Source organism: Littorina saxatilis, linkage group LG10, assembly GCF_037325665.1.
Source record: "Littorina saxatilis isolate snail1 linkage group LG10, US_GU_Lsax_2.0, whole genome shotgun sequence".
Classification (NCBI taxonomy): Eukaryota; Metazoa; Mollusca; class Gastropoda; order Littorinimorpha; family Littorinidae; genus Littorina; species Littorina saxatilis.
In genome coordinates this window covers 12,515,988-12,543,682 of record NC_090254.1, presented here as the reverse complement: position 1 = coordinate 12,543,682, position 27,695 = coordinate 12,515,988, and the positions used below count along the sequence as shown (strand labels likewise).

Here is a 27,695-nt window from a genome sequence, read left to right as displayed (position 1 = left end):
GTTTACGGGAGGCTTACTCTGCCTTTAAAAATACGCATCCTGTTGCAAATCAGTCACTATAGTCAGTTGCAGACTCACAAGAGAGAAAGAGAGAGAGAGAGACTGAGAGAGAGAGAGAGACTGAGAGAGAGAGAGAGAGAGAGAGACTGAGAGAGAGAGACAAGACAAGACATACTTAGAGAGAGAGAGAGAGAGAGAGAGAGAGAGAGAGTGAGACCCCCGAGAGAGAGAGACACACACACACACATGATGCACACACACACTGACACTACGACACACTCACACACGCACGCGCACGCACGCATGCATACACAGAGTGTTGTCAGTTGTACGAGTCTGTGGACGTATGTGTATTTGTGCTTTTGTGCTTTTGTGCGTGCGTGCGTGCGTACGATGCGTGTCCCAACGTGACACTAACCGTCTAATACGACAAAATATGCATTTTTACATCTGTACAAAGAGAGGGAACATTCCTGTGCGACATCGAAAAACGGCAAAAAAAGCGAAACAAAAATCCCATCCTACCCAGGAGAAAAAAAAAATAGCGAAAGTAGGCAAATTCCCACTACTTTTTAGCCATATCACAGTTTCAGGCTGTGTATCATCAAAGTATACCAGCTTCCAAGTCCCCGGCCGAAGTCTATCACGAGAGAACACACTCACTAGTTTGCACGTGCGAAGCCGTTGGGCACGCGATCACACCGAACCCCTTAGCGCGCGCTCTTTTCCTTATATGGCACACGTGCTTACAGCAAAGGCGTGAGTGTATACATACTCTACGTTACCCGGTAGAGTTCCTGTTTATACTGTTTCACTGTTTTCCTCACAGCACTGACAAAATCACTGGCGTTTTGCCCTGCCCAGCGAACGCCGCACACTGAAGGAACGCGTAGTTCAAGTTATCCTGTTTAGCAACTTGATTTTTATATTTAGTCAAGTTTTGACTAAATATTTTAACATCGAGGGGGAATCGAAACGAGGGTCGTGGTGTATGTGCGTGTGTCTGTCTGTCTGTCTGTGTGTGTGTGTGTGTGTGTGTGTGTGCGTGCGTGTAGAGCGATTCAGACCAAACTACTGGACCGATCTTTATGAAATTTGACATGAAAGTTCCTGGGTATGATATCCCCATACGTTTTTTTCATTTTTTTGATAAATGTCTTTCATGACGTCATATCCGGCTTTTCGTGAAAGTTGAGGCGGCACTGTCACGCCCTCATTTTTCAACCAAATTGGTTCAAATTTTGGTCAAGTAATCTTCGACGAAGCCCGGGGTTCGGTATTGCATTTCAGCTTGGTGGCTTAAAAATTAATTAATGACTTTGGTCATTAAAAATCGGAAAATTGTAAAAAAAAATAAACATTTATAAAACGATCCAAATTTACGTTTATCTTATTCTCCATCATTTGCTGATTCCAAAAACATATAAATATGTTATATTCGGATTAAAAACAAGCTCTGAAAATTAAATATATAAAAATTATTATCAAAATTAAATTGTCCAAATCAATTTAAAAACACTTTCATCTTATTCCTTGTCGGTTCCTGATTCCAAAAACATATAGATATGATATGTTTGGATTAAAAACACGCTCAGAAAGTTAAAACAAAGAGAGGTACAGAAAAGCGTGCTATCCTTCTTAGCGCAACTACTACCCCGCTCTTCTTGTCAATTTCACTGCCTTTGCCATGAGCGGTGGACTGACGATGCTACGAGTCTTGCTGAAAAATGGCAGCTACTTGACTAAATATTGTATTTTCGCCTTACGCGACTTGTTTTTTGTTGGCAAAGCCCGGGAGGTAATGGGGTCGGGCTGGGGGGGGGGGGGGTGTAACCCGCAGAGGAGGTGCTATTTTGCACTGTGGAACATAAAATGTCAAATCTTTTGGCATTACCACTGAAGTCAGTGCAAGCCTGTATGGCTTACGTATAAACAATAGCACCTGCTTGATTGCCCATTTCTTCAACAAAAAAAAACCCTGATTGACGACAATAAAGACGTTTTAGCGTCACCAAGATGAGTAGTTTTAATTCAGGGTGTATGAATCAACATATTTGAATTTAGAAAGAACGAAAAAAAGACACAAAAATACAAATCCAGCAAGCAAGCAAACACGCAAAGCAACACTCACAATCACTGAAAGTCACGTGAAAACAAGCAAATAAAGAACAGAGACTACTGACCACTGACAAAGCCAGTGAATAAGCTCGGACACACAACAAAACAGACAGGTACATTATTTTCAGATGCCAACCAAAGGGCATTGTTGTTACAGTCTTAACTGGAAATGCAAACAAGGTAACATCATTGATACACTGGTTCAGATTGCTCAGACTGATCAGGGTCAAATCGACGTGCCTATTAGTTTTAGGCCGCCTGCGATTTCAAGTCAGTAGTCCAATTAAAAAGGGTTGAAACACAGCTGATGTTGAAAATAACAAACACACACACACACACACACACACACACACACACACACACACACACACACGCTGTAAAACAAGCGACTGAGAGCAGACGACGTTTCAAGAGGAGAGCACTCCTTTATACTCGCAGAATTGAACACGAGTACTGTCCCCTACCACCATCTGTTGTGCAAAAACGGAACTTCCACGGTCAAAACAGACAGGTAAGGGGTGTTTGCCCGACCCTTCAGTTGAAACTCTGTCTTCATATTGTACAAACTAAACACTTAACTGTTTTTAATAGCACGTAAAGATGTATTTTTGAGTTAAACGCGCAAAACGCAAGCGAGGGATAACGAAAATGACTCGACGACATGTATGTAAATTGTAACATTTGATGTGGCATCACAACATGACACTGACAGCAAATATTATTGAGCAATCACATCCGGCCCAACGCAGTTTTTACTGGAACATGATCGGCGATCGGTTTTACGATCATATTAAGCAGAAACTTAGTCGTACGATCATTTTAGACCTATTCTAAGTCAGTTTTGTTTTGGTTTTGTTCCGCCATGGTTTTGTTTTAATGTACTGTACCTCAATTTCGAGAATGTGTGGATAAATTTGTGTGTGTGTTTTTGTTTGTGTTTGTGTGTATGAACACGTGGTCTGTACATGTGTATGCTCTCATACAATGATTTGACTGAAATACATCATGCCTTTCAAATCTCACTTGTAAATGGAGCAGTTTATTTTTGCAAGGACGGCATAACACTAACACAGTAACAGATCTATAGAAGAAGGTCAGCTATTATATTAATATTATAATTTCTATCTTATAATCCAGTACCTAATACTTGCATAAAGCTTGCTTGAAAGTACATGTTTATATCCTCGGACCTGCTTCTTGTACTATGCATGTGAAGTGTTGATTACCTGTGCAGTAATAACTGAGACATTCTGTTCTACTCAGTTTCAGCCAGGGAAGAAGTGGCTTAATTTGTGGAGAACACAGATTGACTTACCTTTGAAGCTGAAGTTTGGCTGTGGAAGTAGCAATTCGTATAACACCAAGTTTGAGGTCAGATCACTTCAACGCGCCATTGAAAAACACATCCTGCTATTCAAACTGAACGTGTGGTCATTATTGAATTCTTTGAAACCAGGAAAAGTTTCTTGGAAATCAAGGGATATAACTTTGAAATTGATACACAGTTTTTAGTTATTACAATCAAATGCGATTACCTCCCTTGAAGTGATTTTCTCTGTTACTCGGGTGTTGTTGACACTCACAGGTTTACACAAAATCTCATTCACAAGTTAAAAAGATTCAGAAAGGTAGCAGGGATTTACTTGGTTTTTGCGCAGTAAACTAATCGAATGTAACTAATAACATTCAAGAAACGTTTACTGTAAATCATACAGACCATTGAAGGACACACCAGAAAGTCCCAAAAAGCAAAAGAAAAACACAAATATCAAGACATTACGAGCATCAAGAACGTCAAATCACACAACTAACTCATCATGGGAGGACTGTTCAGTTCAGACACAGGAGTGAACATGAGGAGCAAGGAAGCGGTGCTGGTACAAAACACCGTGCAGGACAACGAAGTGGTGCTGTTCTCCAAGTCGCACTGCCCGTACTGCAAAACGGCCAAAGGAATATTCAACAACATGGGCGTGACAGCCAAAGTGCTAGAACTGGATAAAATGGAGCAGGGCCCAGTGATGCAGAACGTCCTTGAAGCCATGACCAAAGCCAGAACTGTGAGCATTTGTTTTGTTGCTTTTTACATTTACTAGATTTAGTCAAGTTTTGACTAAATGTTTTAACATAGAGGGGGGAATCGAGACGAGGGTCACACCCTCAATTTTCAATCAAATTGATTGAAATTTTGGCCAAGCAATCTTCGACGAAGGCCGGACTTCGGTATTGCATTTCAGCATGGAGGCTTACAAATTAATCTATGACTTTGGTCATTAAAAATCTGAAAGTGAAACAGTGAAAGTTGTAATTAAAATTATTTTTTTATAAAACGATCCAAAATTACTTTTATTTTATTCTTCATCATGTTCTGATTCCAAAAACATATAAATATGTTATATTCGGATTAAAAACAAGCTCTGAAAATTAAAAATATAAAAATTATGATTAAAATTAAATTTCCAAAATCGTTTTAAAAACTATTTCATCTTATTCCTTGTCGGTTCCTGATTCCATAAACATATAGATATGATATGTTTGGATGAAAAACACGCTCAGAAAGTTAAAACAAAGAGAGGTACAGTAAAGCGTGCTATGAAGCACAGCGCAACCGCTACCGCGCCAAACAGGCTCGTCACTTTCACTGCCTTTTGCACTAGCGGCAGACTACGTTCAGTTTCATTCTGTGAGTTCCACAGCTTGACTAAATGTAGTAATTTCGCCTTACGCGACTTGTTTGTGTGTGTGTTTGTGGCTGGGTGCATCGTATGTGTGTGTGCTCGCGCATGCCTAGAGCACAATCGTTTCCTTCTATAACAATCATTTTAATGAAATGTTTTAATATGTGTATACATTTATCTGTTGTTTTGTTTTTTTACTGCTTGTGCATTTTTCCTTTTATTATTGTGTATGTGGTGGAGTGGAGAATGGTGGGTAAAGCCCAAGAATGTCCTTTGGCTTTAGCAGGCGCACATGCACCACACATTCATTTCAGATCATCAAAGACATAACTCATAAGGATAAGGATACAGTATTGTATGGTCCTGTGAGGTTACAGCCAAACAGGTAATGCGCTTTCTGCTTGGGGAAAGCAAGCTGCCATGTTATGGTGCTACCCGATTTTTGTGTGCACTGATGTTTTCAGGGGTGTTTTCATGTTTCCTAGCCCTGAGACTTTGGCAGTAAAGGCCATGTCAGACGCACAACACAAAACAGTGTTTTCTTTCAAAACAAACACAAAACAGCGTGTTTCCCGTGTGACATCCCCCAAAACGCGTTTCAGAAAACACTGTTTCGTGTTTTCGCATCGTGTTTTGGGTTTTGGAGCATGCTCTAAAATCTGAAAACACATTTTGGTAGTCAGCCAATGAACGCGGACGATCAACTCACGTGACGCGGTTTCCGGCACCACGGAGATAGAAAAAAAATGGCCGACTCAGATGTGGTACCGATTCAGGGTAGTATCGGACCCATGAATCCTAACTAGAGTCTATGGAGCCTGTCACGATTGAAGAGAGGCAATAATATCAGTGGCCTTGCCAGCCGTGTTGTTTACAAACCCAAACACAGCTCGGTAGCTGGACGGGTCAAGCTGACACTGACCGTATCAGTGGGCACTGCCAGCCGTGTTGTTTACAAACCCAAACACAGGGCGATAGCTGGACGGGTCAAGCTGACACTGACTGACATTTATGTGAAAACACGCACCGCGCTTCATCTGTGTGTTTCGCGTGTGACATCCCCTCTTTAAAAACATGTGTTTCCCCCGTTTTGAAATGGTGTTTTTGTCAAAAACATGGCAATGGTGTTTTTGTCAAAAACATGGCAATGGTGTTTTTGTCGAAAACATGGCAATGGTGTTTTTGTCGAAAACATGGCAATGGTGTTTTTGTCGAAAACATGGCTTTGTGTTGTGCGTCTGTCTTGTGTAACTGAAGTACAGTGGAATCCCCTGTAAAGTTCTCAACAAATCTGAGAAAATCAGGTCTTAAAAAGGAGGGAGTCTTAAAATGGGGGTAACTTTACAGAGGTTATGAATAGAAAGTCTGAGATAACAGGGTCTTAAAAGGGAAGTTAAGTCTTAAATTGGCGGGTCTTAAAGTTAAAAGGGGGGTCCCACTCTAGCATGTTCTCTTTATACTGTGCTCTGCCAACTAAGCTTAAGCTACCATAGTTTCTGAGCTTTTGGTTGTGCATCCAGATCCCAGTGTCAGAGTACAAAGTGTTGATGATTAGAAAGGTCTTAGTAAACATGTACAAGCTGAATTTGAATGTTATACATGTTTGCTTGCAGGTTCCCCGGGTGTTTATCAAGGGACGGTGTATTGGTGGCTGCTCCGAACTCAAGTCTTTGCTTGCAAGTGGACAGCTTCACCAGATGCTGCAGTCCTAGTCTGGTGTCCATCTTTGTGGTGCCTTGGCCTTGTGTGTGTGTGTGTGTGTGTGTTTGTGTGAAATGAATTGCTTCTGTGTGAATGTGTGTGAAACTTCTGAAAGGATTACTGTATGTAGAATTGCATTGTCTCTGCATTGCCTTTGTGTGTGTGTGTGTGTGTGTGTGTGTGTGTGTGTGCACGTACCTGTGTGACTGTGAGTCTGCATGATTGTGTGTATGTGTGCTGGAATGTACAATTTTTATCTTTTTGTGTGGATGTAATGGATTCGACTATGAATACATACTACAGTTTGGTTTTGATGACATATTTAACTTTTTATGTATTCTTGCCCAGAGAAAATTGGCAATGCCCTTTTTGTGAATTTATCAATCCATAAACTATTTTTCAAGTGGGGTAAAAGAGAAGTGTTGGGCTATTTGTCAGTAGAACAAACAGCTGATATGCCCCATCCTTTCCAGATATATGTTTTTAACTGTTGCATCAAAACTTGAAAGTATACATATATATGAATATTATGCAGACTGTGGTAACTGCGCTTGAGAAGATTATACATGTATTCAGCTGCTTTGCAGTTTGTACACGGATGGCCAAATCTCAACATTTTAACTCGCCAGCCGGGCGAGTAACTTCAAGAAAGTCACTAGCCCGGCATAAATGTCGCTGGCCCGGTACATACCACAGTTGATCTGCAGTGTTTATATGGCTTTTAAACCCGATATTACAACCAAAAGGGTCGCATTTGACCAGAATTTTCATTGGCCAGCCGGGCGAGTTGCCAGGCGGTTTCTACTAGCCCGGTGGATTTTTTACTGGCGGATGATTTGGCCATCCCTGTTGTACTTCAATGGGTAAATCATGATGTGATTTTTTCTGTGTCAGTGTGTGACATAAATTATCTGAGAACTGTGCAATAATCTTCTTACAGCAAACAGTGTCGTGGTGTGTGTGTGTGTGTTTAAATGCATAATATGTATACAGGGTGACCCCCAAAAAAAGAGTACCCAAACAAAACGTCATAAATTGAACAAAAATAAAGCAATCTTCATAAAATTTATTTACACACACAAGTAGCCTCTGCATGATTTCAACAGAAAATGTTAGCGTTCTAGCTTGTCTTTCAGGAAAGTTATGCTCATTCTACAGAACATGCTCCAAATGGCCTCCCCCAGATTTCTATCTTTGGGGGTTCCTGAAAGACAACGTCTACAGGAACAACCCACAGACAATCGCAGAACGCAAGCGAGCAATCACAACAACCATTCGCGGAATCTCGCAACAGGAGTGTGTGCTGGTGATTGATAACTTTGCGCGGTCAATCGGCGCGGAGGCCATTTGGAGCATGTTCTGTAGAATGAGCATAACTTTCCTGAAAGACAAGCTAGAACGCTAACATTTTCTGTGCAAATCATGCAGAGGCTACTTGTGTGTGTAAATAAATTTTATGAAGATTGCTTTATTTTTGTTCAATTTATGACGTTTTGTTTGGGTACTCTTTTTTTTGGGTCACCCTGTACAAGACAATCACGAATGTTAATCTGTGTTCACGCAAGATTTGTTTTGTTTTGCTTTTTGTTGGTTTGTTTCCTGATCATATAAATGATTACAATGGATTACAATGAAGCTCAGAGGATCTTGCCAATTGCTTCCCTTGGTTTTTATTGTAAACTTTATTCCCGGGAGAAAACTGCTTAATTGATGTACTTATTTGAAAAATAATGATACGTTTTTATCTGAACAATTTCAAATGTACACACATTGACATCTGACCAGAGATGTCAAAACAAGAATGAATTCTTTAAAGATTGCTTAACATCCTCACTTAAAAACGTCAGATTTTTGTTGTGAACATGACAATCATGGCAGAAGTTCAGCTTGACTCGACCAGGTGTCCACAAATGCTGAATACACACACACACACAAAACATTCATTTCACACTGAAGACAGTAGTACTGACGATAAGCAAAGATTCACCTTTTTATTCCTGGAGGTAAATCTCCATTAAAACACATTTTGAAGAAATAATTTTTGAGTCACTTGAGAAAAAGTGACTATGTAATCGGTCAGTGTTAGTCTGTCCGGCCGGCCGGCCGGCCGTCCGTAGACACCACCTTAACGTTGGACTTTTCTCGGAAACTATCAAAGCGATCGGGCTCATATTTTGTTTAGTCGTGACCTCCAATGACCTCTACACTTTAACGATGGTTTCGTTGACCTTTGACCTTTTTCAAGGTCACAGGTCAGCGTCAAAGGAAAAATTAGACATTTTATATCTTTGACAAAGTTCATCGGATGTGATTGAAACTTTGTAGGATTATTCTTTACATCAAAGTATTTACATCTGTAGCCTTTTACGAACGTTATCAGAAAAACAAGGGAGATAACTAGCCTTTTCTGTTCGGCAACACACAACTTAACGTTGGGCTTTTCTCGAAAACTATAAAAGTGACCGGGCTCAAATTTTATGTGAACGTGACTCACTGTGTTGTGAATAGCAATTTCTTCCTGTCCATCTGATGCCTCATATAATATTCAGAACTGCGAAAGTGACTCGATCGAGCGTTTGCTCTTCTTGTTTAAATCGTTATCGTGATTTCATTTTCATTTCATTCTTGATGCATACATTTCCATAAGAATATATATATACTAGCGGAAAAAAGTTAAGGACGGTTCACACACGCAATCACAGCAAAAGAACGAATGAACATATCGTACGGAAATTTGGAACACGTTTACTTCAGTCAATGTGCAACGCAACTGCAAAATTTGGGTTTATTTCATCGAGCCGATTCGGTTATTCATGTCCACAAACAGCAGAGGGGTCACAAATAAACATAACAAGTCTTTCATGAGGTCAATAATGGGTGTGTCCGCCACGTTTGCGCTCAAGTTCACCACACCTTGACCGCATAGAGTTCATAAGCTTCGTGAAAAAGGCCTGTGGAATGGCCTGCCACTCCTGTTGGAGCATCTGCAGCAGCTGCTGCAGGTTTCTGGGAGGCTGGTGGTTGGCCCTCACCTGCCTGTCCAGTTCGTCCCATACATGCTCTATGGGGTTCATGTCTGGCGAACAGGCAGGGAAATCCATCCTGACGACCCCGGTTTGCTGGGTGTAGTCGTTGACAAGCCTGGCCATGTGAGGAGTAGCATTGTCATCCTGAAACACGGCGTTTGGGCCAATCTGCTGCAGGGTCGGCAAGACAATAGGGGCGAGAATTTCGTCCCTGTAGCGTTGACCAGTGAGATTCCCGACCACATGGTACAGGGGGGTGCGTTGATGAAGGCTGAAGCCCCCCCAAACCATGACAGAGCCCCCGCCGAAGGCCACCCTCTCATGCACTGTGTCGTCTTCATAACGCTCGCCCTCACGCCTCCAGACCTTGCGCCGGCCGTCAGAATGGTACAGGTTGAACCTGGACTCGTCACTGAATAGGACCTGAGCCCAGTCCCGGCGCGTCCATCTCAAGTGGCGGCGACTCCAGGCCAGACGAGCCCGGCGATGAGCCTGTGTCAGCAGGGGACGCACAGCAGGACGACGACTCCGCAGCCGGGCGTCATGCAGGCGGTTGCCGATGGTCCTCTCACTAACGTTGATGTTAGTGGCCTCCCGTAACTGCCCTCTGATGACCTTGCAGGTGGTGGCCCGGTGTTGCAGCGCCTGCCGTTGGATGAAACGATCTTCCCTAGGAGTAGTCTTTTTGGGGCGACCCGACCTGGGCCTCTCCTCGACATTGTTTGTCGTCTGGAACCGTTGATTCAGCCTTACAATGACTGAATGCGATACCCCAAGTTGCCTGGCCTCTTCGCACTTGGATACGCCGTCGTGGAGCCAGGCAATTGCTCTTCCTCGGTTGAATGTTGTCAGCTTCCGTCTGGCAGGCATGGTGAGGAGATGGCAGCTCGCAGAAAATCGGCGGCTTATAAAGCCGAGTTCGTGATCACAATTCACACTCGAAGGATTGTCCTTGCATGTGCACAACAATTTTGCCATGTTACCTGCCTTATTCTACCCGTGCGCACGCCAAACAACAGCCTACTTTTTGGCGATTTTGCTATTTTAGTCACGTGCTGCAGCTCTGCGCCCGGGAGTCCCGTGCAGTTTTCCTGCTAACACAGCATAACCTACCCATTGGTGTGTAGCATGCGACAGCCATTTGATTTTGCTGACGAAAGAACAGGGTGTTTTAAACAAATGAAAGTCAGCGGGGAAATCAGTGGCCCGTCCCTAACTTTTTTCCGCTAGTATATATTCAGAGTTACAAAGAATTTTTAATACCATCATGATTTGGCAGAAAGACTCACTTGAGCCTTAAATGAAGTGGACCATTCATGAAACTGTAACACAGTCTCCCCACCCCCACGTACCTACCTGTCCCCCTCTCCCCTTTCCAAAATGAAAATGAGTAACCAGAAATTGTTTACACTGGTTCACATTTGTGACAGTATTTATTTAGATATATATTTCCTTAACTTAAAAAAAGCCTAAAATGCACAAAGATCTTACAAAGACAACACTTAAGGCAAAAAAAAAAAAAAAGGTCTGTTTACGGTAACATAGGCCAAAAAAATAGGGTCGGTAGGTCGGGATTTTTTTTTTTTAATTTTTTTTTTCCACAAAACCATATTTTTTACGTTATTTTGCAAAAAAAACCAAAAGATTTATTTTTTTTTATTTTTTACCCCAAATGCCAAAAAAAAGTCTAGGGTCGCGCGAAAAAAATAGGGTCGGTCGGGTTACCGTAAACAGACCTTTTTTTTTTTTGGCCTAACCAGGAACAAAGTTAAAAACACATGTTTACATTGATCAAACAATGGGCAGTCCTGGTGAGGTTATGCCCCTTCTTTCTTTCGGCTGGTAACAGTGGAACCTCGCGGCAAGATCACACGAGAAAGGAAAAAAACGTGCATTGGTCCCAAATAGCATGTCGCTTTGGTAACGGTTCGTGTGCTAGTCGTGCATTTTATACGGTAAAAAAACAATGGTAACAGGCGGAACCTCGCGGCAAGATCACAGGAGTTGTCTTGCGTTATCACCCCAGAAGCGCTCATTGTACGACGTTCAGCACTGCATACCAAGCTCAGCACAAATCGCTCATTGTACGACGTTCAGCACTGCATACCAAGCTCAGCACAAATCGCTCATTGTACGACGTTCAGCACTGCATACCAAGCTCAGCACAAAGCGCTCATTGTACGACGTTCAGCACTGCATACCAAGCTCAGCACAAATCGCTCATTGTACGACGTTCAGCACTGCATACCAAGCTCAGCACAAATCGCTCATTGTACCCCGTTCATCACTGCATACCAAGCTCAGCACAAAGCGCTCATTGTACGACGTTCAGCACTGCATACCAAGCTCAGCACAAAGCGCTCATTGTACGACGTTCAGCACTGCATAACAAGCTCAGCACAAATCGCTCACTGTATGACGTTCAGCACTGCATACCAAGCTCAGCACAAAGCGCTCATTGTACGACGTTCATCACTGCATACCAAGCTCAGCACAAAGCGCTCATTGTACGACGTTCATCACTGCATACCAAGCTCAGCACAAATCGCTCATTGTACGACGTTCATCACTGCATACCAAGCTCAGCACAAATCGCTCATTGTACGACGTTCAGCACTGCATACCAAGCTCAGCACAAATCGCTCATTGTACGACGTTCATCACTGCATACCAAGCTCAGCACAAAGTGCTCATTGTACGACGTTCAGCACTGCATACCAAGCTCAGCACAAAGCGCTCATTGTATGACGTTCAGCACTGCATACCAAGCTCAGCACAAAGCGCTCATTGTACGACGTTCATCACTGCATACCAAGCTCAGCACAAAGCGCTCATTGTACCACGTTCAGCACTGCATACCAAGCTCAGCACAAAGCGCTCATTGTACCACGTTCAGCACTGCATACCAAGCTCAGCACAAAGCGCTCATTGTACGACGTTCATCACTGCATACCAAGCTCAGCACAAAGCGCTCAATGTTGTACGACGTTCATCACTGCATACCAAGCTCAGCACAAAGCGCTCATTGTACGACGTTCATCACTGCATACCAAGCTCAGCACAAAGCGCTCATTGTACCACGTTCAGCACTGCATACCAAGCTCAGCACAAATCGCTCATTGTACGACGTTCAGCACTGCATACCAAGCTCAGCACAAATCGCTCATTGTACGGCGTTCATCACTGCATACCAAGCTCAGCACAAATCGCTCATTGTACCACGTTCATCACTGCATACCAAGCTCAGCACAAAGCGCTCATTGTACCACGTTCAGCACTGCATACCAAGCTCAGCACAAATCGCTCATTGTACGACGTTCAGCAATGCATACCAAGCTCAGCACAAATCGCTCATTGTACGACGTTCAGCACTGCATACCAAGCTAAGCACAAATCGCTCATTGTACGACGTTCATCACTGCATACCAAGCTCAGCACAAAGCGCTCATTGTACCACGTTCATCACTGCATACCAAGCTCAGCACAAAGCGCTCATTGTACGACGTTCATCACTGCATACCAAGCTCAGCACAAAGCGCTCATTGTACGACGTTCATCACTGCATACCAAGCTCAGCACAAATCGCTCATTGTACCACGTTCAGCACTGCATACCAAGCTCAGCACAAAGCGCTCATTGTACCACGTTCAGCACTGCATACCAAGCTCAGCACAAAGTGCTCATTGTACGACGTTCAGCACTGCATACCAAGCTCAGCACAAAGCGCTCATTGTACCACGTTCAGCACTGCATACCAAGCTCAGCACAAAGCGCTCATTGTACGACGTTCATCACTGCATACCAAGCTCAGCACAAAGCGCTCATTGTACCACGTTCAGCACTGCATACCAAGCTCAGCACAAAGCGCTCATTGTACCACGTTCAGCACTGCATACCAAGCTCAGCACAAAGCGCTCATTGTACGACGTTCAGCACTGCATAACAAGCTCAGCACAAAGCGCTCATTGTACGACGTTCATCACTGCATACCAAGCTCAGCACAAAGCGCTCAATGTTGTACGACGTTCATCACTGCATACCAAGCTCAGCACAAAGCGCTCATTGTACGACGTTCAGCACTGCATAACAAGCTCAGCACAAATCGCTCATTGTACGGCGTTCATCACTGCATACCAAGCTCAGCACAAATCGCTCATTGTACGACGTTCAGCACTGCATACCAAGCTCAGCACAAAGCGCTCATTGTACGACGTTCATCACTGCATACATGTACCAAGCTCAGCACAAAGCGCTCATTGTATGACGTTCAGCACTGCATACCAAGCTCAGCACAAATCGCTCATTGTACCCCGTTCATCACTGCATACCAAGCTCAGCACAAAGCGCTCATTGTACGACGTTCATCACTGCATACCAAGCTCAGCACAAATCGCTCATTGTACGACGTTCAGCAATGCATACCAAGCTCAGCACAAATCGCTCATTGTACGACGTTCAGCACTGCATACCAAGCTCAGCACAAAGCGCTCATTGTACCACGTTCATCACTGCATACCAAGCTCAGCACAAAGCGCTCATTGTACCACGTTCAGCACTGCATACCAAGCTCAGCACAAATCGCTCATTGTACCACGTTCATCACTGCATACCAAGCTCAGCACAAAGCGCTCATTGTACCACGTTCATCACTGCATAACAAGCTCAGCACAAATCGCTCATTGTACGGCGTTCATCACTGCATACCAAGCTCAGCACAAATCGCTCATTGTACCACGTTCATCACTGCATACATACCAAGCTCAGCACAAATCGCTCATTGTACGACGTTCATCACTGCATACCAAGCTCAGCACAAATCGCTCATTGTACGACGTTCAGCACTGCATACCAAGCTAAGCACAAATCGCTCATTGTACGGCGTTCATCACAAAGCGCTCATTGTACGACGTTCAGCACTGCATACCAAGCTCAGCACAAAGCGCTCATTGTACCACGTTCATCACTGCATAACAAGCTCAGCACAAATCGCTCATTGTACGGCGTTCATCACTGCATACCAAGCTCAGCACAAATCGCTCATTGTACCACGTTCATCACTGCATACCAAGCTCAGCACAAAGCGCTCATTGTACCACGTTCAGCACTGCATACCAAGCTCAGCACAAAGCGCTCATTGTACGACGTTCAGCACTGCATACCAAGCTCAGCACAAAGCGCTCATTGTATGACGTTCAGCACTGCATACCAAGCTCAGCACAAATCGCTCATTGTACCCCGTTCATCACTGCATACCAAGCTCAGCACAAAGCGCTCATTGTACCACGTTCAGCACTGCATACCAAGCTCAGCACAAAGCGCTCATTGTACCACGTTCAGCACTGCATACCAAGCTCAGCACAAAGCGCTCATTGTACGACGTTCAGCACTGCATACCAAGTTCAGCACAAATCGCTCATTGTACCACGTTCAGCACTGCATACCAAGCTCAGCACAAAGCGCTCATTGTACCACGTTCAGCACTGCATACCAAGTTCAGCACAAATCGCTCATTGTATGACGTTCATCACAAAGCGCTCATTGTACGACGTTCATCACAAAGCGCTCATTGTACGACGTTCATCACTGCATACCAAGCTCAGCACAAAGCGCTCATTGTATGACGTTCATCACTGCATACCAAGCTCAGCACAAATCGCTCATTGTACGACGTTCAGCACTGCATACCAAGCTAAGCACAAATCGCTCATTGTACGGCGTTCATCACTGCATACCAAGCTCAGCACAAATCGCTCATTGTACGACGTTCAGCACTGCATACCAAGCTCAGCACAAATCGCTCATTGTACGACGTTCAGCACTGCATACCAAGCTCAGCACAAATCGCTCATTGTACGACGTTCAGCACTGCATACCAAGCTCAGCACAAATCGCTCATTGTACGACGTTCAGCACTGCATACCAAGCTCAGCACAAATCGCTCATTGTACCACGTTCATCACTGCATACATGTACCAAGCTCAGCACAAAGCGCTCATTGTACGACGTTCAGCACTGCATACCAAGCTCAGCACAAAGCGCTCATTGTACCACATTCATCACTGCATACCAAACTCAGCACAAATTGCTCATTGTACCACGTTCATCACTGCATACCAAGCTCAGCACAAATCGCTCATTGTACCACGTTCATCACTGCATACATGTACCAAGCTCAGCACAAAGCGCTCATTGTACCACGTTCATCACTGCATACATGTACCAAGCTCAGCACAAAGCGCTCATTGTACCACGTTCATCACTGCATACATGTACCAAGCTCAGCACAAAGCGCTCATTGTACCACGTTCATCACTGCATACATGTACCAAGCTCAGCACAAAGCGCTCATTGTACCACGTTCATCACTGCATACATGTACCAAGCTCAGCACAAAGCGCTCATTGTACGACGTTCAGCACTGCATACCAAGCTCAGCACAAAGCGCTCACTGTACGACGTTCAGCACTGCATACCAAGCTCAGCACAAAGCGCTCATTGTACGACGTTCAGCACTGCATACCAAGCTCAGCACAAAGCGCTCATTGTACGACGTTCAGCACTGCATACCAAGCTCAGCACAAATCGCTCATTGTACGACGTTCATCACTGCATACCAAGCTCAGCACAAATCGCTCATTGTACCCCGTTCATCACTGCATACCAAGCTCAGCACAAATCGCTCATTGTACCCCGTTCAGCACTGCATACCAAGCTCAGCACAAAGCGCTCATTGTACGACGTTCATCACAAAGCGCTCATTGTACGACGTTCAGCACTGCATACCAAGCTCAGCACAAATCGCTCATTGTACGACGTTCAGCACTGCATACCAAGCTCAGCACAAAGCGCTCATTGTACCCCGTTCATCACTGCATACCAAGCTCAGCACAAATCGCTCATTGTACCCCGTTCATCACTGCATACCAAGCTCAGCACAAAGCGCTCATTGTACGACGTTCATCACTGCATACCAAGCTCAGCACAAATCGCTCATTGTACGACGTTCAGCACTGCATACCAAGCTCAGCACAAAGCGCTCATTGTACCACGTTCAGCACTGCATACCAAGCTCAGCACAAAGCGCTCATTGTACCACGTTCAGCACTGCATACCAAGCTCAGCACAAAGCGCTCATTGTACGGCGTTCAGCACTGCATACCAAGCTCAGCACAAATCGATCATTGTACGACGTTCAGCACTGCATACCAAGCTCAGCACAAAGCGCTCATTGTACGGCGTTCAGCACTGCATACCAAGCTCAGCACAAATCGCTCATTGTACGACGTTCAGCACTGCATACCAAGCTCAGCACAAAGCGCTCATTGTACGACGTTCATCACAAAGCGCTCATTGTACGACGTTCAGCACTGCATACCAAGCTCAGCACAAAGCGCTCATTGTACGACGTTCATCACAAAGCGCTCATTGTACGACGTTCAGCACTGCATACCAAGCTCAGCACAAAGCGCTCATTGTACGACGTTCAGCACTGCATACCAAGCTAAGCACAAATCGCTCATTGTACGGCGTTCATCACTGCATACCAAGCTCAGCACAAATCGCTCATTGTACGACGTTCATCACTGCATACCAAGCTCAGCACAAAGCGCTCATTGTACGACGTTCAGCACTGCATACCAAGCTCAGCACAAAGCGCTCATTGTACGACGTTCAGCACTGCATACCAAGCTCAGCACAAAGCGCTCATTGTACCACGTTCAGCACTGCATACCAAGCTCAGCACAAATCGCTCATTGTACGACGTTCAGCACTGCATACCAAGCTCAGCACAAATCGCTCATTGTACCACGTTCATCACTGCATACCAAGCTCAGCACAAAGCGCTCATTGTACCACGTTCAGCACTGCATACCAAGCTCAGCACAAATCCAAAACAGATAGACGGCTAACGTTCCAAAATAAAGAATAACAAACCAAGAAGGGTATGTTTATGGAGTGTTCAACTGTTGACAAAACAAAACATTTACTCCAGTTTGTAATGAATGTTTTGTTTTGTATATAATTACATGTTCCATAAACTAGCCTTTCTTGTTTTCCGATTCAAGCTCAGCACAGCTGGGAACAGATATCTTACAACTAAACTGTAAGAAATAATGGAAAGGAACAAAATAACTGCAACATTTAAGTGAACAATTGTGTCACAGACTTATGGTAAAGATCTACAACAGCAACAGGGAGATTCTTTCTTTCTTTCTTTGGTGTTTAACGTCGTTTTCAACCACGAAGGTTATATCGCGACGGGGAAAGGGGGGAGATGGGATAGAGCCACTTGTCAATTGTTTCTCGTTTACAAAAGCATTAATCAAAAATTTCCTCCAGGGGCTTGCAACGTAGTACAATGTATTACCTTACTGGGAGAATGCAAGTTTCCAGTACAAAGGACTTAACATTTCTTACATACTGCTTGACTAAAATCTTTATCAGCTCTTAAAAGGGAGGGAGTCTAATATGGAGATAACCATACAAATCAGGTTTAATGAACACAAAATCTGAAAAAGAAAGGTCTTGGGGGGGGGGGGGGGGGGGGGGGGGGGGGGGGAGGGGTCTCAGGACGCCTCTCCTAGTGCGTCCCCCCCCCCCCCCCATTTTTAAATTTTAGAGGGTGACCCCCACTGCAGTATTTTAGAGGGTCCCAAGGGTCCAAAAGCCGAAAAGTCCCAGGGTACTTATAAAACATTGTGGTCACAAATAGTGTACTTCGAAGTGTCGATTGCAGTCTGAAAATGGTATCTACGGTAGCACGATAAAGGAAATTCAGTGCATCCTAGGACTCGCTCTTTTAAAATCTAGTGCGTCCAGGGACCCCCTCTATATATTTCTAGTACGTGTTTTCGGCTTCTAGTGCGTATATAACACAGGGACGCGCGCTATGGGGAGCCCTGGGTCTTAAGCATAGTGAAGGGGGGGTGGGGGGTCCACTGTCTCGGTAAGACAGATTGCTTCTGTTCACTGGATATATAGTATATTATAGGCACCAACAGATTCCTGCACATTGGTGGACAGAAACCATGGGTATCGTCACTCGCAATCATATTATAAATGTAGCATAATAGAAAAAGCAACTGACCTAATTGTCTCTACACAGCACCAATAACAAAACACCTTGAGTTCATATGGAGATGGAAGACAAACATAAATACAGATACATACATGATATGTTTTAATTATTGTTTAACAGGAAAATAAACTCTCCTCACTATATAATTCAAGCAAGTGGAAAAATTCTCACTTTCTGAACTCTACCGACAGGATAAACTGACAGCCTCGTATCACTCATTTTCTTTTGTACACAACACACCAATTTCAAGAACACGACGTTCACAAGTCTCCACTTAACAACAGCTATCACAACGGGTTCATATATTCCACTTGTGCGTTAGATCCAGAGGGAAGACAGTAGATCCGTAGCAGACACTCATGCAGATCCACATAACACATGGAGATCAACGGCAGTGTTCGCAGGCACATTACGTTTCAGTGATGAAAGGCAGACCAGCAAAATCACAGCAGATTTGCCATTCCAGATTCAAATGCACACATCTTCTTAGGGAAAAGTCAGGTGCACAGTACTGTCTTTGTAAAAGAAACAATAAGGGCATGACCATGCATTTCTCTAATGTACGTCTTCCAAGGTCACTATTGTCACGTAGGTAAGAAGTCTGTAGGGACGACACTTTGTGAAAGATGGACGCTGATTTAAAAATGTTCTGGCACAAGAACTCAAACGCTACTGTGTCTGTTTCATTTGTGACCCTCCACCACGAAATGAGTCGCATGTCACCTCGCGCGGTTCTGCGCTAGGCTTGATATAAGTCCGGAGAGTGTCTGGTAACAGTGTGAGGGTCACCTTAGTCACCGGCTTATAACTCAAACAGTTTTTGCTCTTTTCTAAAACGGTTTTCACCACTGGATAGAGCATAAAAAACGCTTTAGGAAAATGTAAAAATATGAAAATCATGCAAAGATGACATGCGACTCATTCCGTGGTGGAGGGTCACATTTAAAGAAACGAAAGCACATCTGGGTCTCAAAAGAGACAAGAGTTGTCCACCCAATAACTCAAATCTGACAAGAAGGCACAGTTCAAGGGAAATAACCAGAGCATGAAGATGTCATTGCAGTAGAGTTTGTGTATAACTATGGCAACAGCCTGCGTGACAAGGAACCTTGATTTTGCAAATCCTTTCAGATGAGATGACGGTCATCCTTTCACTGGCAACAGCTAGCGTTTCCATATTACTCTCTTGCCATTTTAAACCACGTGTGAGATTCATAGGTTCCTGGTGGCAGATGTTTCCAGGATCTTTCTTTTCCAGCGGAGATAACATGGCAGGCAAAAAAGGAAAGTACAGTAGCGCTGGTGGTGATTATTTGCAGCATCCTTTCTTTTTCTTGGGTGCATCTTCTAAGTGAAGGGAAGCTTCGATGGCTTTGTCTTCCTTGTCCTGCAGTAAGCTGAAACAAAGTAAGAAAACAAGGATAGTGATTCAGTCAGAATCTGTACATCAGAGTGGTTCCACACTGATTAAACAAGACATGGGTGATCCACACCAAACTTTCAGCATTATATTTTATGCATATTCAAGTGGAACTCGATCTACCCATAACTCCATCGCCTAATATCAAGCTCGTGTGCAAGAGATTTCTCTCTGATGAACTCGTTAATCCAAAGGAATTCTAATTAAGACAATATTCTATGACAGAATCAAACAAGTCGCGTAAGGCGAAAATACAACATTTAGTCAAGTAGCTGTCGAACTCACAGAATGAAACTGAACGCAATGCAACGCAGCAAGACCGTGTACTCGTAGCATCGTCAGTCCACCGCTCACGGCAAAGACAGTGAAATTGACAAGAAGAGCGGGGTAGCAGTTGCGCTGAGAAGGATAGCACGCTTTTCTGTACCTCTCTTTGTTTTAACTTTCTGAGCGTGTTTTTAATCCAAACATATCATATCTATATGTTTTTGGAATCAGGAACCGACAAGGAATAAGATGAAAGTGTTTTTAAATTGATTTCGAAAATTTAATTTTGATAATAATTTTTATATATTTAATTTTCAGAGCTTGTTTTTAATCAAAATATAACATATTTATATGTTTTTGGAATCAGCAAATGATGGAAAATAAGTGGAACGTAAATTTGGATCGTTTTAGAAAAAAATAAAAAAAATTACAATTTTTAGATTTTTAATGACCAAAGTCATTAATTAATTTTTAAGCCACCAAGCTGAAATGCAATACCGAAGTCCGGCCTTCGTCGAAGATTGCTTGGCCAAAATTTCAATCAATTTGATTGAAAAATGAGGGCGTGACAGTGCCGCCTCAACTTTTACAAAAAGCCGGATATGACGTCATCAAAGGTATTTATCAAAAAAAGGAAAAAAACGTTCGGGGATATCATTCCCAGGAACTCTCATGTCAAATTTCATAAAGATCGGTCCAGTAGTTTGGTCTGAATCGCTCTACACGCACGCACACACGCACACACGCTCGCACACACGCACACACATACACCACGACCCTCGTTTCGATTCCCCCTCTATGTTAAAACATTTAGTCAAAACTTGACTAAATGTAAAAACAAGAAAATTTAGTTATTGGAACACTTAAAAAACAAAGGAATACTGTACTCGACAAATAGATCCAGTCGGGTTTACAAATCGAAATCTAAACAACGAAGTGACTGTAGTAAGATGGAACACTGTTCACAATATGATTTCTATGATTGAGAGAGAAGAAGTTCACTTCTCCTTCTTGTCGTTCGCTTTAAAGAAGTTCACTGAATATCAACAGTTAGACGTTTTCCAATGTCAGTAATCAGTAGTGGAATGCATGAATGGAGACTATCAAGCTAGTTGGGAACTAAATCCAAAGTTCGAAACTATCGCTCTAGTGCGCAATGCATGGCACGATATTTTCAAATGTTCCGACCTAAGTTGGTGACTAACTTGCCTAAATTTGGTCCTCCTCCGAGGAGGACCAAATTCCTTAGTTTCGAACTATTGCAAAAATACAAATGGCGGCCGCCATGACAGTCTTTGATTTTGCTGTACAAAAAAATCAAATATTCGGCAGTCCGACGCATGAACCAAAGAATGATGTCGACAAAGAAGTTGAAACATTGATTGCGCTTTGGAGGGGGTTCAAATACAAGTCGTGAAGTGACCGGCACAGCTGATTTGGGACACGATCTACCTTGAGTCGGGAGATTTGCTATGAACATTGACTAAATTTCCACTTTTTACATCAGCGACTGTACAAATTTGGCTTGTACATCTTCCTGTCGCTGATTTTAATCGGTTTGGATCATCCAACAGGTAAGAGCAAGATTCATCCGTTGTGTGCGTGTAGTTTGTGTGTCCCACGGTGTGTGTGTTCGTTTGTGCGCCTCGGTGTGTGAGTGTGTGTCAGATTATATTGCAATAATACATTTGTTAGAAAGTGAGAGCAAGGGTAGATCTAGATCTATGGGCCAGGCAGTACTGTCTGAGTGTCTCCGAAATATGCCGTGTTCAGTGTCATAGGAAAATAGGCCTACGAGCCATTGTGTAGTGGTGACGATGAAAGATACAGTTGTTGTTTTTCTGACAGTGACATTGACAATGAACGATCGTCAATGCATCAATGATTATGCACAGCAGCATCGGTTTCTTCGGAACTGTGCACTGTTGACTGAATTTCCCACGGTGGAGCAATGAACAGTAGACACTAAAACAAAGCAAATCTAATGCATTGAAGCATCGCTGTAGATCTATCTCATTCAACTAACAATATAATGCAGTGAATGGCAAATCTATCTCTGAATGAACTGTTGTGTATCCTTATTTGCTGTAAATGTCCTGGCTCACACTGCACTCCCAACATTAGAAGTATGTTTTCTAAGCTGAGTGCATGTGTAATTAGATATAGTGTAGTAAGTGTGTAAAGCCAAGAGTAACACTAACTGGCCCAAAACAATTTTTGTGTGTATGAGGCTGTGCCAAAAGGTGCTCTGGGAGACCCCTGTCAAATTTGCACATTGATATTTTGTTTTGTAATCATACATTTTTCCTGATTTAGCCTCACTTAGCTTAAAAGTATATCAAAGATACAACATGCACAACATTAAGGTGCATGTTGGCCTTTGAAAGGGTTAAAATACAAAATAATTACAAGATCCAGGTCCGAATGTTGATCCGGAAGTGGGGACATTTTAGGGGACCCACAAACAACGATTTTTTGTTTTTTATCTTTCAAGTTGAGAGTCATTTTTTTGTAGATGGGTGAAAGAGGAGAGATTCAGCTTTTTAATCAATGTAAAAAGCAGAACAAAATTCTTCCCGAAATGTGTGAAAAACGGTTTTTTTAAAAGCTGTTACGATCGTAACCTATCATGTCAGATGTCACACCAGCAGAAAAGGTTGACGGCAGTGATTTGCTCCAGAAATCTCTCTAGAAGAACACAGAAACAAGTGCTGCAATCTTAGTTTGACGTTTAGCAACGGTGAAAACAGCACTGATTGTTGTATATATTTTATATCAGGCATGTTTTTTACGGAGTAACTTCGTCATGTCAGAGTGTTTCGATCGAACATTTAATAATTCTGGCCGCGATTTTACTTCTACCGGATGTTTGTCGCATCGCAGTAAAAAGACATTCCTTCCCACAATGCCTTTCGCGCACTTTTCCCTCCAAGATGGCGTCGATAACACGCAGCGGTAAGTATCAGTTCCATGTCAGCTTTTTCTTGTAAGTTGCGGTCAACAGAAAGTTCAACCCGAAAAACAAAAAATACTGAGTGAAAGTTCGAAACCTAAAATAACCTTTGGAACCGTGTTAAACAGTTTACACGGCTATCATATGCAGGAAACAAACTCAAAAATAACAAAGACTGCCTCAAAAGTGTTAAGTCAGGCGTCGATCGAAACTCCTGACACAGATATCAAACTGTCAACCGAAACTTTGACACGGCTTCGCTCGTGTCATGTGGCTCTGGCCTTCATCAGTCAGCACGATATGAGCTAAAAACGGATCAAAATGTCCCTTTCTTTTCCACAAACGGGCTAAGTTTGCGATTCCCACCATTACTCTGGCAAAACTGCTAAATTTACATTTACTGTCGGATGCAACACATGACATCATCATTTGTGTCCATTCTAAAAATATGTTACCTCCGACAGATGAATGGTATGGCTGGCAATCTTTTCTCCAGGCATGATCAATGTTATTGTTTCTGACAGCAATGAAAGGACTTCACCAAATGAATAAACTTGGTTTTTGATCAAAACTGTGCTTTGCTGTTCTTGAATTCAAACTGCTAGTAATTGCTATCTGTCGGATGCAACACATGACATCATCATTGCACTATATTGTGTTCAGTTTCTATCAGCAATCAGTACATTTTAGTTTAAACACCTGCTACATGGTTATATAAATGATACAAGTAAAAATTTGCTCAAATGATATAGGTTTACAACTAATTTTACTTGTCTTTCATGTCCATTGTTACATCCGACAGATTCCCAAAAATTACGATTACACATCATTTTCTCAAAGTCGCTTTACTGAGTTATCTTTTTAAGACTGGAATTGTATGTCCAAATGACTATTCTTTCACATTGTGTAAGTGTTGAAATGATACTGTTACTTTTATTTTCTTATAAAATGTCCCCCTCTGACAGAGCACCTTTTGGCACAGCCTCGTATACAAATGAAGAAAGAAACTGACTTCACTTGAATCACTGCCACTGAAAGTGTGTCTATTGTGTATTTTTAGAAGGGTTATTCAACAATGACTTATTTTTCTGTTTAAATACTTGATATTTACTCTGCATGAACAGAGTCAGAGGTAAATGCTGCTGTATAAACTATGATTGTGAAAGAGGGGATAAAAGAATCAATGAGCGAGTGGTTTAATTATAATACAGTTATTATTTATTGTTAATTAATTATTTTATGGGTTTTTTTTTCAGGCCTCCTAAGAAACCAGAGATGATGTGTGATGAAGTGTTCATACAGCTCTTGCATTCAGATATATGGATTCTGGAGAGGATTCAGACTGAGTGGACATGCTGCTTTACAGACTACCATGAAGAGTAAGTCACACATTTCTGTACCACTACCAAGTACCTGCTTGTGCCTTTTAAATTGTTATTGTAAAATTGATTTATGATATGTAAATTGGCACTGGTGATAGTAGTTTGAAGCTGTGTAGATGTTTTGGCAGACTTTTGTACGTTGTGTTGTGAAGAGATCTGCGTTTCACATTAGATGCACTTACAATCTAGATAGATACATTCAGCTATGTCAACACTTGTTACATCTGAATCTGAGAGTAGTGGCAGGAGATGCAAGTTTATTGACACAAAAACATTACGGCTTTGTATAAAATAAATTCTTACATCTGTATGTATCCTTGCATAGTACAATTTGTACTATTTATACAAAATGGTACATAAAGCTTGGTTTTAGTTCTCTTTCTCTTCTCAAATCCTTTGCCACTATTCTTAAAGTAAATTACACAGTGTGAATGAACTAATGCAGCACAGGAAAGTAAAACAAAATTGCAAGATAAAATGAAATCATTACTAATTTACTGGAATTATTTAAAAGGCACATACAGTTATTCTTCCCTTGGCTCACCATCCTAGATCTTGCCAGGCTTTTACATGGAATAAGAATGAATCTGTTCACTCGGATACTTCTAAATTCAACACCCTGGCTTCTTCCTGCTCAGAGTTAGATTTTGTTGTGGAAACCACTCTCAGATTAACAAAAATGTTACTTCTTTACTTCTGCGAGTGACTTTTGAGAAATTCGTTCATAAACAAAATTCAACTATGCACATGAAGCAGTCACTGACTGTCAGGGTGTCAATATTTTATGTGTCTGGGTGAAGTTATGTTCCTATCCCATGTACAACTGGCCAGATCTGAAATGGCCAAAATCAATGGGATCAACACACATCCCCAGAATCTTCATCACTGGAAAATGTGGTGGGTTGAATGTATTTTAATAAAAAAGGCTGACAGGCGAGTGCTTTGGATCCTGAAAGTTCTGTTTTGGACTGAAATCGAGACACATTTCCCAATGAAACTCAAACTGTATAGTGTTGATGCTGAAGAGCGAAAGTGTGTGGGTTGAGGGCACACTTGTTTTTGACTAAAATCGAGAAACATTTCTGCCGAGCACAAAGTTCATACACGCACAGATTTTTTTAATAGTTTAGATTACAATATCACACACACCATCCCTGATCCCAATGGTCATGTGAAGAGCAAGTGCTTCCTCACCCCCCCCCCCCCCCCCCACACACACACACACACACACACAGCTCAACACGTACACACCTTCTCCCCCCAACACACACCCTCCCCTCGCTAACCAAAACCCATCCCCGTGAATACTGAAGGTGCTCAGTTATATGTTTTCTTTATTTTTCAGGAAGGACCGCTACATTAAGGGAAGGCTGTTTGCACCTTGGTTCCTGGGTTCGCTGGGGACGATGATCAAATTCAGAGTACCATCACAATTCTGTGCTTTTCCATCTGATTCGGCTGAGAATGCTTGCAGAGGTTTCTACACTACCCGTCATAAAAAGTAGGCAGATGCGTTTGAGGGCAGATCTTACTGATGAGGCTGTTGATTGAAAAACCAAGTATATGACTGAAAAGGCCATTAATTTCCCTACTTTATTCAGAAACAAAATTGGGTTTTCATGACGTAGTGTCTATGCAGTGAAACCTGCAACACAGACACCCCCCCCCCCCCCCCCCCCCCCCCCCCCCCCCCCCCCTTCCCACAAATCAAATTCACAAAATCAAGCTTCCCGTGTTAAAATCAACAACACAAATCAGAACAACTAAACCGAAACATGTTTTGCATGTCATTAGACAGAACAATCAAATCTTTATCCAAAACAGTCCGTTTTGTTCACATATATCTTGTCTAACATGAACGCTATGGCATGCTGAGCTTTGTAGTTGTCAATCCTCTCAGTTTTTGAAGTCGTTTTAGCGGGTAATGAGACCAAAAATGGTACATTTCAGAACTCCTCAACGCATTGTCTTAAAACTGTCAGTGATTTGTGCTAACACACGTCGTTAAGTACAAAAATGAGAAAAAAAAATGGTACATTTCAGTAACTCCTCAACGCATTGTCTTAAAACTTGTCAGTGATTTGGGCTAACACATGTCGTTAAGTACACACGGAATCTCAAGTCATGTGAGATATTAGTTCTGCTGTTGCGCGACATGCCAGAACGAATTTTAAAAATAAAAATGTACCCTGTCCAATGAACTGAATTTGTAAAAAAAAAATAGCATGCATTAAGAAAAATGAAAGCTTCAATTTACCTTTAATTTCATACATTTTCAACTATGACTGTTCACAGCGCACTTGTACGCACACACACATTCTTGGAAAATGCTCTTTCAAGAGCCATGATCAGTTAAGCGTGTCAGCCGTGAGCTTTTCTAGGCGTAGGCCTACATTTGCGCTCAGCGCTCTGAATGAGGCAAAATATTAATGTTCGCGTTGAAATCCTCATACCGCCAATGTCTGATAAAATATGTACATGAAATTTAATTGTGTGACGCATCTGTTATTGTTCTTGAAGATAACAACAAATTAATTGTTTTTCAATGAGTCAGCGAAGACCTACCATCAATTTAAGAACTCTTTCTGGCATGTCAATTAACAGCAGACTAATGTCTCAAATGACTTTAAAATCCGTATGAACTTTCCCACATGTGTTACTACTGTTAGCACAAATCACCGCAACGTTGAAGGCAATGCGTTGAGGAGTTACGAAAACGTACCGGTTTTTGTCTCATTACCCACTAAAACTGCCTTTTACAGCTTCTCAGAGGAATGACACCTACACAAATCAACATGCCTTAATGTCAGTGTTAGACCAGATATGTGAACAAAACTGACTGATTTGGATGCAGATTTAATTGTTTTTTCTATTGACGTGCAGAAGATGTTTTGTTTTGGCAGTTCTGATTTTTTGTCAATTTTAACGCGGGAACATTGATTTGCGAATTTGATTTTGCAGGGGTTCTGTGTTGTATTTTCCACTGTATAAACACTATGTCATATAAACCCAATCTGCTTTCTGAATAGGTTTGGGGAATGAATGGCTTTTTTCAGTCATATACAGGATAA

The 27,695-nt window shown here is 42.5% G+C and overlaps 3 protein-coding genes and 1 long non-coding RNA gene across 7 annotated transcripts in view; 2 read left to right on the top strand and 2 right to left on the bottom strand.

Moving 5' to 3' along the window:
• LOC138978184 (uncharacterized) overlaps positions 1–3,561 on the bottom strand; it is a 29,809-nt gene extending 26,248 nt beyond the window's left edge. The window contains exon 1 of the mRNA XM_070350845.1: positions 3,434–3,561. The gene's annotated coding sequence lies outside the window, so the exon portion shown is untranslated. The remainder of the gene's footprint in view (positions 1–3,433) is intronic.
• On the top strand, positions 3,532–7,444 carry LOC138978187 (uncharacterized). The gene is made up of 2 exons (XM_070350849.1): positions 3,532–4,178; positions 6,410–7,444. The coding sequence occupies exons 1-2, from the start codon at positions 3,936–3,938 to the stop codon at positions 6,506–6,508; spliced, it is 342 nt and encodes a 113-aa protein (XP_070206950.1). The 5' UTR covers positions 3,532–3,935; the 3' UTR covers positions 6,509–7,444.
• Positions 7,445–18,095: 10,651 nt separating this feature from the next.
• Positions 18,096–27,695, bottom strand: part of LOC138978180 (EF-hand calcium-binding domain-containing protein 4B-like) — a 77,603-nt gene continuing 68,003 nt past the window's right edge. For 3 of the 4 annotated variants that reach the window (XM_070350841.1, XM_070350840.1, XM_070350839.1), the window contains exon 21: positions 18,096–19,999. In XM_070350841.1, the coding sequence (XP_070206942.1) occupies positions 19,912–19,999 (88 nt within the window). In that variant the 3' untranslated portion in view covers positions 18,096–19,911. The remainder of the gene's footprint in view (positions 20,000–27,695) is intronic. The other variant, XM_070350842.1, reaches the window with a different exon arrangement.
• LOC138978179 (uncharacterized) lies at positions 21,361–26,310 on the top strand. Its single transcript, XR_011459598.1, has 3 exons — positions 21,361–21,863; positions 24,499–24,621; positions 25,970–26,310. It is a non-coding gene; the product is annotated as an uncharacterized lncRNA (long non-coding RNA).